The sequence below is a fragment of the Aspergillus costaricaensis genome (genome assembly GCF_003184835.1).
Source record: "Aspergillus costaricaensis CBS 115574 unplaced genomic scaffold BO79scaffold_2, whole genome shotgun sequence".
NCBI lineage: Eukaryota > Fungi > Ascomycota > Eurotiomycetes > Eurotiales > Aspergillaceae > Aspergillus > Aspergillus costaricensis.
The window spans coordinates 442,432-452,985 of NW_020291802.1; the positions used below are offsets into that span (position 1 = coordinate 442,432).

The 10,554-nt window shown below is 47.8% G+C and overlaps 1 protein-coding gene across 1 annotated transcript; it reads left to right on the forward strand.

Moving 5' to 3' along the window:
* Positions 1 to 4,892: 4,892 nt before the first annotated feature.
* abcB (putative ABC multidrug transporter) lies at positions 4,893 to 10,238 on the forward strand (the record flags this gene model as incomplete). Its single annotated transcript, XM_025687064.1, has 15 exons — positions 4,893 to 5,108; positions 5,280 to 5,817; positions 5,873 to 6,099; positions 6,157 to 6,436; positions 6,501 to 6,734; positions 6,787 to 7,577; positions 7,633 to 7,795; positions 7,852 to 8,208; positions 8,264 to 8,387; positions 8,441 to 8,512; positions 8,560 to 8,675; positions 8,737 to 9,355; positions 9,418 to 9,498; positions 9,554 to 9,928; positions 9,992 to 10,238. The coding sequence occupies 15 exons, from the start codon at positions 4,893 to 4,895 to the stop codon at positions 10,236 to 10,238; spliced, it is 4,440 nt and encodes a 1,479-aa protein (XP_025544323.1).
* Between the last annotated feature and the right edge of the window lie 316 nt (positions 10,239 to 10,554).

Sequence of the window (10,554 nt, forward strand, 5' to 3'; positions counted from 1 at the left end):
ACCTGGGTAATTGCACGTAGCGGCTATAATACTAAGTGTACTCAGAAATATGTCGGAGAACTGTCGGAACGGTGGGGAGCGAGTAGGAAGCCCCGAAACTCAGACACTGCAGGCGAGTAGGGAAAAGAGATCCAGGTTCTACTGGGGGGTGGAGTGGACACGGAGAGTGGTGGACGGTGAAGTTGCTGCTAACTGACCGGGTACAAAAGTCCAGTTCCTGATCGGGAAGCTAATACTCGGATCTAATTGGGGCTTGTACGGCTCCATACCCTAAAGCCGGCTCTAGTCGATAATATGCCTTGTTATGAGTATGGATCTCATGTCCAACTGAAACTCGTATACGTTCACCCCACAACCAGGGGCTAGTATTCCTTTTTCGAGTGGAAAGGAAAAGAATAATCTTCCGGACTCGGAGGGGGGATAAGAAATTAACAAAAAGAAAAAGCGAAGAGGGTCTCACATGATAGGTACCTTTTTTTTTCCGTCACTTTCCTTGCACGCGATTTAACCTGAAAATTCAAGTCCACTTATGCTGGAACTTACAGAATACTCTCGTTTTGCATGTTTTTCTGTGTTCATCATGTACTCCGCAAAGTATATTGGATGATTTGGATCAGGTACACCCAGATAGGGTGGGTGTCAAGGCGGCAACAATGTATTAAAGTTATTAACAGCGGAGTTTACCGTTTCCCCTTTTAGGTAGTAAAGACGGTCAGACCGTCGGAGCAAAGCTAGTGCTATTCTACCAATAGATATCCTTATATTAAGTACATACAAAGTAGTAAAATTACTAAGATGATAGATATCTGAAGCGCATGAGTAAGCCATTAGCATGACTCCTTCATATGCCAAATCTAAATCCGACGGATCACTCCAACGGAGAGTAGGATAGCTTTTAATGCAGGATGACGAATTGTTCAACACCCACAACTGAATTGAACTAGACAAAAATTGAGAAAGGAGAGTTCTTTGGTAGGAAGCTAGTTGCTATTTCAAGCTTTCTCCGAAGTTGCTACTACGTACTTACTAGCGACGGCGAGATTCTCACCAACGGCATTGCATCAATGCTGCATTGAACACGAGAGTTCAGCCCTTGCGTCCCTCCGTGGTGGCCACTTGACGTGTACATACGCTTGTGGCTATCCGAATAGATCGCTATGTACGCATAAACCTCGCAACATATACTCCGTGGTTATGGTTTGTTGATGGGAAGATCGGTGAAATTGAGTTCCATAAATCGATCCTGTATGGAGGGAGTCCTCCAATTGCCATTGGGTAGCCAATGTTTACCGTGAACCCAGCATGTACCCCGAACTCTATCATTGGCCACTCAACTTCTACATCGGGCTGGATGGTTTCCGACCGCCGCGGCGATTAGTTATCGGATAAAAACCTTCCTGGCATAAATAGCTGATACGGGAGAGTCTATGCGAGCTAAAAATCAATAACCATGCAAGGATGGCAGGGGGGCTTGAGAAACGGATTCGGCGCTTCGGATAATTGAGGCCATAGGAAGATGAGAATGGAGTCGTTAGTACTGCATGCTAGCTGTTATATGGATTAGCTGCATATCACAATTTTCCCACCACCACCGCTCGTGAAAACGGGAAGAAAAAGAAAAAGAACAGAAAAGAATTTTTTTTTTTCCCTGTTTGCTTTTACTTTTTGTCGGAGGGCCGATCCTTCGTCATCCAGGTTTGACAGGCGCGACCCGGATCAATAGGGGAAAAGCAAGGAAAATCGGGGCGATGGGGTCAGGAACGGGCGGGTAAGGACGGAGGTCGATCCTTACTCGGTCCGGGAAATATCAATCAAGTCGATCGATCGCGCTCAAGGGAGCGAAAAGGCAGAAATTAAAAAAAAAAGCTTCCATAGCTTCCGGAGAATAAAGTGCGGCATGTTTCATAGGACTGTCAAGATACTGCTGGTCGCTTGATCATGCCGCGAGTCATCGAAACTACCACTTCTTTGGATTTCAAACATCCCGTATGACAGATTGTATCAGGCACAATGCTCCGTAATCTCTTCAAAATTGTTGGAATACGAGATATCCGTTTTACCGAGGACTAAAGGAATACAACGGGTACCTACGGAGTGCGGTAAATGACACAGAGGGCGTGTCCATGATGGGGAAAGAAAAAGGGAAAACAGAGGAAAAGCATTTTGTGTCGTGCGTCGATGTCTTGGTTGACAGTTCACTACTGCAGGCTAGAGAAAAAAGTAAGCATAGAGAGGTTGGCCCCGGCCTGACGTCTAGGCTTTGGGTTCCAGCCTATGATCTAAAAATCGCGTCGATGACAGGATCTGCGCCGAGGGAAGAAGGAAAGGCCAAGTCGTGTGGATTTTCCTCTAGACAAGTCTGGGATAGGGGCTAATTAACACTGGGAATTAAGATGTGGTCGAGAGCGACAACGGGGGGGGCCATCTAGCACCGATGGGGTTTGGGGGGGGTTCTCCCGCCCAACAGGCATCCAAGGCATTTTATCTAAGCACTGCTTTGTACATACATAGTTAGTCAGTTCCGGAGGGCCTAGTTAATAACTAGTCAGTAGTTACAAAGCAGTAAAGGAACGCTCAAGTCAAGTCTTGCCAGGCTGCCAGGCGGGTCACGGCAGCCGGAAGCCTTCCGCAGCACTAAAGGCTCAACTATACTGTAATTGGGAGTGGCCAACCGCCAAAGCCATCCCATCTCCACTTCCGCTACTAACGAATGCGATTATCCAAGCTTGAGGCCGTGTGTAGCCAACTTAACAGCACACTTAATGGTGGGTATGCAGCCAACTTTCAGCCACTAAATCCTTCTCAGAGATGCAAGGAATTTCTGCCGATTAATTATCCATCTACTGGTACAGTGCTCGTCCACTGGTGTCCTAAACAGTGAGCGCCGCTCTCTCCTTCTGGTTCTAGTTCCTGGGCGCCTCCCTACCATGGACGTATGCTCTTCCGTACCCACTCACACACATACATACACCTCTCGACAAAGCAGGTACCAAAGGTCTGCTGCTCGAGATCCCGGGTGTAAACAATCAACTCTCAATTGCTATCCCGCTTGTGGCGACCATCCTACCCGTCCTACCTTAGGTCCTCAGCCACTACTACGTTGAGTGCTTCTACACACATAAGGGTAGAAACAACGTTACACTTCGCTTGCAACTAGCTTGATGACTGGGAGCCTTTAGCCTCCGGATCATGGTCGTATTTATTGACCGATTAGACCAAATGTTTTGCCACCAAGTTTCTGTTCTCGTGAGACTGGACACAAGTTACTCAATAGTCAGTTGACTGCGGTATGTCCCTATGTACCCAATGTCATACTCCTGCTAGGTAAGCATCAGTTCCCCCAAAGCTGGTCTCTAAGATTGTGGATATGGGGAGCGATATCCCTGATTCGATGGCAACTCTCGTCGGAATTGCCATCTAGTGGAGTGACATGGCCGATATGTCAAGTTCAGCCGTTCCCTTGCTTTTCGTTGTAGATTCGCAAAAGCGCCCTGTTATGATGACGTCTATATCCTTTTCGGATTTGGCAGGATCAACACGAAGGGGGTTTGCAAGGCAAACTCTATCTGGCAATCTCGGTTATATCCAGGTTTCGCATCCCACTGCGGGGAAAGCTGGCTTGGAAGCTTTATGAGGGATAAGATTCAATACTCCAGAGTTTAGCGGTCAGTGGCCATTTTCGGTGTCAGTCGGGATTTGAATCACGTCTGCCACTTTGTGTACGGCATTAAAATGGGCTTCCAGACCGCTCACTAGTAGTTGAAGCGCCTTTTCAGTGGACTGGCTTGCTTTGAGGCAGGTAGATACTTAGTACTGGATCCTAGTACACAACTTCCTATTTTTGATTCGGTCCGCTCGTGGCTTTTTTGTCCACGTCTGACGGATGGAACAATGGCTTGAGAACAATGGTCGGGAAGGTACACTATCCCATTAGCGAGCTTGGCCAGCAGGCTCAGTTCAGTCTTCGGACGGATGGGATGGTTAGCATCGAAAACAGTGGGGGCGAAACTACGAACTGGGCTTGATTTTTCGTGTACCTGATGAACTTGAGGAGCGCCTCTCATCAGCCCGATGGGCTATGTAGGCTCGAACCGAACTCGTGTTGGCCGGTCGTGGTCCCATGAACAGAAAAAAGTCATCGTTACGTTACATGCGAGGGCAAGGAGAATTGATAGCCTATAACGCTTGCGCGAGGCAAGAAAAGCAATGATGCGAAGGGGACCGGGGGAAAAGCAAACATGCATTCGAGCAGGAATTGGGTGGAACGGGCCGAATCATCTTGCTCGAAAAAAAGCTCGCTTTCCTTAACCATTCATGGATGCGCTGGTGCAGAGCCCAAGGTGGATCTCCAGCCGAGCGCCCTGGGGACTCTGCAACGTAGCTAATCGCCATCGGCAAGTACTTAGTTCCAGGTGGAGTCCGGTATGGTTTAATAAGTATTATTTCCAAATAAGATGGATAATACGTAGTCCCAATTTAGAAATCGAAACGCTTAAACCCAAGCGTAATAAAAAAAAAATTAAGGAATGAAAATAAAAATAAAAACAATACAAGGGGAAAACTGAGACACAGTATTAGAAATAGCATACTTATTATATCATTGCATGCGAGGACAATTGGACTAGCACTGCCCCTGATCATGAGGCCCTATCGATTAGTATTAGGTATTTACAATGGTTGAGAAACTAAAAAATTGCACATCCCTGGAGAGCTGGTAGTCTAGGCTTCGTAAGGCAAAAGACAAAAGGTTGCAAGTCAACCTCAGTAAGACTTGTTGAACATAAAAACTAACAATCTACAGTGATTCCCTGTCGCCCCAAAAGCATATCGTTGCATCCCACTCTGGATACCTACCTTCGCGGTTGTAAATGGAATTTCGGGTGTAGGTAGTTATGGCGGCACTCCTCTCCTGCCAGCAGGTGGACAACACTCTACATATTCCCCCCTCATATTGTCGAAGTGGCTTTGATTTTTCGCTGCTGTTCGAAGAGTTAATCCTGGGGGTATTACCTTTGGGTGTTGTTCTGTTGTTAATACCCTTTCAAGTCGGTCATCTACTGGGAAGACCGCGCAAAGTCGTAGCTTCTTGGCTGGCCTGGGCAAAGACAGTACGTACCCAATTTCTTCTTCCAGACTACCTGCCTTCTTGCCACAAGGAGCGTATCCGTCGACCTGCTCAAATAGGCAGGCGCGACTTTGTCGGACTTGGTCGAACCCGTGACTTCTCAATGACCCCGCGATCCTGTCGCTAATCATTGAACTTCATATGTCTCTCACAGGTGTCATGGCTCACATTAAGCGTCATAAATCTGGTCCTGACGGTTCTATGGGCGCTTCCATCTGCGACACGAACGGACGCCTCAGTTGCTGCGAACGCTGTATTGACCGTGGGAATTCTTCTACTGTGTCTTTTCTCTTATGCAGAACACAATCTGTCAGTCAGGCCGTCTTTTCTTCTCAACATTTACCTTGGCGCGACTCTACTTTTCGACATAGCGAAAACGCGAACGCTCTGGCTGCGGCATCCTGATGGTATCAATCAAGTTATCGCGATTATTACTTCCGTGGGTGCTGGGCTCAAGGTTCTCCTCCTCATCCTGGAAGCCACGGAAAAGCGATACATCCTCAGACATCCGTATCAAAACTACCCGCCCGAAGCTCTCGCGGGCATATACAACAGGTCTTTCTTTTGGTGGCTGAACTCTTTATTCCGTCGCGGGTTTACCAAGGTCCTGGGTGTTGACGATTTGTTTGCCCTCGATAAACAGTTGGAATCCAAGAGGCTGCACCGTGTATTGAAGGGTGCGGTTGCTAAGGGTAAGAATCTCTATGTAGCGGAAGCTCCGGGGTCTATGGCGTTGACATTTGGCAGACAGGGAAAATGGTGGAAGCTCGCTGTTGTCCGCCTGCTTGAAGGCGTTCAAATGGCCAATCTTAGCCGTGATTCCGCCACGGATCATGCTGGCTGCCCTCAACATCTGCCAACCCCTGTTGCTAGAAAGGTCTCTATCATTCTCCGAGCAGCCCAAAAGCACAAGCACGGACAACATTGGATATGGTCTAATTGGTGCCTATATACTCGTTTATGTTGGGCTAGGAGTAAGTAAATTAGGCCTTTTCTGCTCTTCTTCAATTTCTTACACGGCGTGATATTAGGTTACTATGGGCCAGTATCAGCATCTAACATACCGATCCATCACAATGGTCAGAGGCGGGGTGGTTTCTATGATCTACGAAAAAGCGTGCACCTTGAGTACTAAAGACGCGGATCCGGCTTCTTCTGTCACATTGATGAGCGCAGACATTGAGAGAATCGTGCAAGGTTGGCAGACTATGCATGACATCTGGGGTAATGCCCTCGAAATTGGTCTGGCCATCTACCTCCTCGAAAGGCAATTGGGCTTATCTTGTGTCGTCCCTGTTGGTGTCGCTATTGGTAAGGCTGCCCTTCTTGACTCCTTGGAAGTCATAGAAACTTACATTTCCTCCTTTCTCTTTAGTGGCGTTAGTCGGTTCGCTTATAGCAATGTCTTTCGTTATGTCAAGACAAGCTAGGTGGCTCGAGGCTATTGAGAGGCGCATCTCATCAACATCATCTATGCTTGGTTCTATGAAAGGTATCAAGATGCTTGGTCTTCAATCAGCGCTTCTTAAAAGTGTTCATGGTCTACGTCTGGACGAGTTGAGCATCTCCAGGAAATTTCGGAAGCTTCTAGTCTGGAATATGGCCCTTGGTAAGCTTACAGACTGCAATATGAATGAATTTGTCTGACCATACGCTTTTAGCTTGGCTGACGCGCATATTTGCGCCTATTTTTGCCTTCGGGGCTTTCGTCGGAATTTCTCACGATCGAGGAAATGATGCTGCTTTGACGACCTCAGTTGTCTATACATCGTTGTCTCTGTTTTCGCTCTTGTCAGACCCTCTGTTGTCTCTCGTCATGGCTCTAATGAATTATGCTGGGTCAGTTGGGTCGTTCAAGAGAATTGAGGAATTCCTCGAACAAAAGGAGCACATCGATCCCAGAAACAAGTCGACCGGGCTTTCATCCTATGCGCTGGACGAAAAGTCCCATTTGGCTCTAATCAAGGACACAGAGGTTAGCACGACTGAGTCAAGATCAATTTCTTTCCCATCGTCGAAGGAAAGTTTGCCTTCATCAGTTCGAGATGTTGTCACTATCCAAAACGGCGCTTTTGGATGGGATACGACCAAGGAGCCATTGCTGAAGAACTTGACCATGTCGATTCCCCAAGGTGGCTTGACTCTACTGATCGGTCCCTCTGGTTGCGGAAAGTCTACACTACTGAAAGCCTTCCTTGGAGAAGTGCCTTGCCTCCAAGGGAACATCCAACTTTCCCTTAATAGCCTTAGCTTCTGCGAGCAGACTCCTTGGCACATGAACGGAACCATCCGTGATTGCATTGTCGCCATGTCTCCCTTTGATAGCCAGTGGTATAAGTCAGTTATATACGCCTGTGCTTTGGCTGAGGATTTTGAACAGTTACCACGGGGTGATCAGACGGTGATCGGGAGCAAGGGTGTTGCTCTTAGTGGTGGTCAAAGTCAACGCATTGTAGGTGCCCAGGCTGCATCCATACCTGCAGATCGACTTGTACTAATATCAGTAGGCACTAGCCAGAGCAGTTTATTCTCGCAAAAGTGTTATTATTCTAGATGATGTGTTCAGCAGCTTGGATGCCACAACCGAAGATCATATCTTCCACCACCTGATCGGGAACCAAGGTCTCCTGCGTTCGATAGATTCGACCATTATATTCGCATCTTCTTCGGGTAAGTCATGGCTCTTGCAGTATCCTACCTTTTTGGGTCATGCTAATTAATCATAGTGAAACGTGCTCCTTATGCAGACCACATTGTTGTACTTGACAAGAACGGACACGTGATAGAGCAAGGAAGCTTCAAGGCCCTTGATGCAACTGGTGGCTATGTTTCCAGTTTTGCTCTTGGTCTTCCCGATTGGGGCTACAAAGCAGATTTGTTCCCCGCATCAGGTGTTCAGGTGGAAACGAAAGAAAAGCCGAAGATTGCAAGTACTGAGACTGAGCCCGGTGCCGATACAGAAACACAAGGGAAAGGCGGGGACTTGTCGATCTACCTATACTACGTTAAAGCTATTGGTTGGATTCCTACCATTGTCTTTATTGTGGCTATAGCGAGCTTTGTCTTCTGCATATCTTTTCCAAGTACGAGCCATGAAAATACCTCCAATGATAAAGTTATCAACTGACTTTGACGCAGGCATATGGGTGAACTGGTGGGCCAGTTCGAATGAGGCGGAACCTGGCAAGCACACAGGATACTATCTCGGGATATATGCTATGCTCGGTGTTATCGGCATGCTCTGCCTCATGGTTGGTTGTTGGTGAGTGACCCAATCTACAGCCCTGAGCAAAGTTCTAGCTAACTCTTATCTAGGCAAATGGTGATCACAATGGTGCCAAGATCTGGAGAGGTCTTCCACCGGAAGCTCTTGACTACAGTCCTCAGGTATGTCCCACATGGCAGATCAGGAATACACACTAACTCATCAATAGTGCGCCAATGTTGTTCTTCTCAAAGACCGATAGCGGTGCTATTCTCAACAGATTCAGTCAGGATTTGCAGCTCATCGACATGGAACTTCCCATTGCTGCTATCAACACATTTGCAAGTAGGTTTCAAGGCTGGAAGATGAGCTTCTTAGCATTATCGCTTACGTTGGCTCTTATTAGCTCTCGCTCTCTGCATAGCTCAGATGATATTGATAGCCGTTGCTTCTAAATACGCCGCTATCTCATTCCCACTGGTGATTCTCATCGTCTACCTCATACAGAAGATGTATCTCCGGACATCTCGACAACTACGACTCCTAGATCTGGAAGAGAAGGCGCCACTTTTCTCGCATTTTACCGATTGTCTTAGTGGTCTGGTGACCCTAAGAGCCTTTGGGTGGCAACAGGCCTTGCAAGAGAAGAATGACATGCTGCTGGATCGTTCCCAAAGACCTTTCTACCTTCTATACGCCATCCAACGCTGGCTTACACTCAGCCTAGATATGGTGGTTGCAGGCATTGCGGTTTTGCTAATTGTGCTCGTTGTGGTGCTTAGGGGCTCAATTAGCGCAGGGTACGTTGGAGTGGCATTGCTAAACGTCATCCAGTTCAGCCAAAGCATCAAACTGCTGATAACCTTCTGGACGAATCTTGAAACACACATTGGCTCGATCCATCGTGTCAGAACGTTCACAGAAGATGTCCCGTCTGAGGATCTACCTACGGAAAACCATGAGATACCACCAGAATGGCCATCGAACGGAGAGATCGAGTTCAAATCTGTGTCTGCAGAGTATAGGTAGGGATTGCTGGATATCCCATTCACTACATCGCCTCGAAGCTGACTCTACTCGGATATAGGGCGTCTGAGCCAGTCCTTCAAGAGGTATCACTGGCCATACATAGTGGTGAAAAGGTGGGTATTTGCGGCAGGACTGGAAGGTAAGGAACCTGACCGACGTATTGTACCACTTAGCCGCTAATACCATTCGATTAGTGGTAAAACATCACTCATCATGAGCATGTTCCGCATGGTGGATATCACTACCGGCCATATTCTGATTGATGGACTCGACATAAGCCAATTACCACGTCAGGGAATCCGCTCGCGGATCAATGGGGTTTCTCAGAGCCCTCTTCTCATGAAGGGTAGTGTGAGAGCAAATGCCGATCCGACGGGATGCTTCTCCGATGAGGCCATTACGCATGCTCTCAAGAGCGTGGGCCTGTATTCCAAGGTCCAGGAGAAAGGCGGCCTTGACGTCGACATCGATGATCTCTTCCTATCTCATGGCCAGCAACAGCTATTCTGTCTCGCACGAGCCATTCTCCGGCCAGGAAATATCCTTGTCCTTGATGAAGCAACAAGCAGGTACGCACGTTCCCTTCCAACCCAGGACCACGGGCATAGTACTGACCAGGATTTGATGCATAGTGTGGACACCAAAACCGACGAAATAATGCAACGGATCATCCGCGAAAAGTTTAGCTCCCACACCATTCTCACCGTTGCGCACAAACTTGACACGATTCTCGACTACGACAAGGTTGTCGTTCTCGACGCGGGTCGTATAGTGGAGTGCGGAAACCCGCATACCCTGCTCTGTTCAGACAAGTCACACTTTAGCAGGCTTTATGCAAGTTTGGCGATGGATGAACAGGAGGAGTCGCCCCAGGCTTAGTGTGACTGGCTAGCTGGTTTGATGGCGTGGGGCGGCCAGCAGGGAGGTACATATGAACCATGATGGGTCACATTTCATGACGGTACATACATAGTAATTAAAATCTAGGGGTTAATTTAATGAAACTTTTAAGCTCGATCTATCCGAGCGGGTAATATAATTGAGTTTCTCCTTCCTGCGAACATGTGCGAAAACGAGATTTGATCTGAAGAAGGGCCACTTCTTCACTCATTCCCCGATTCCCTGGAAAAGGGCGGGGGGAGCGGATGGACCCGATCCCTTAGCGTGTCGTGTCCCACCCACACTAGCCATGCAT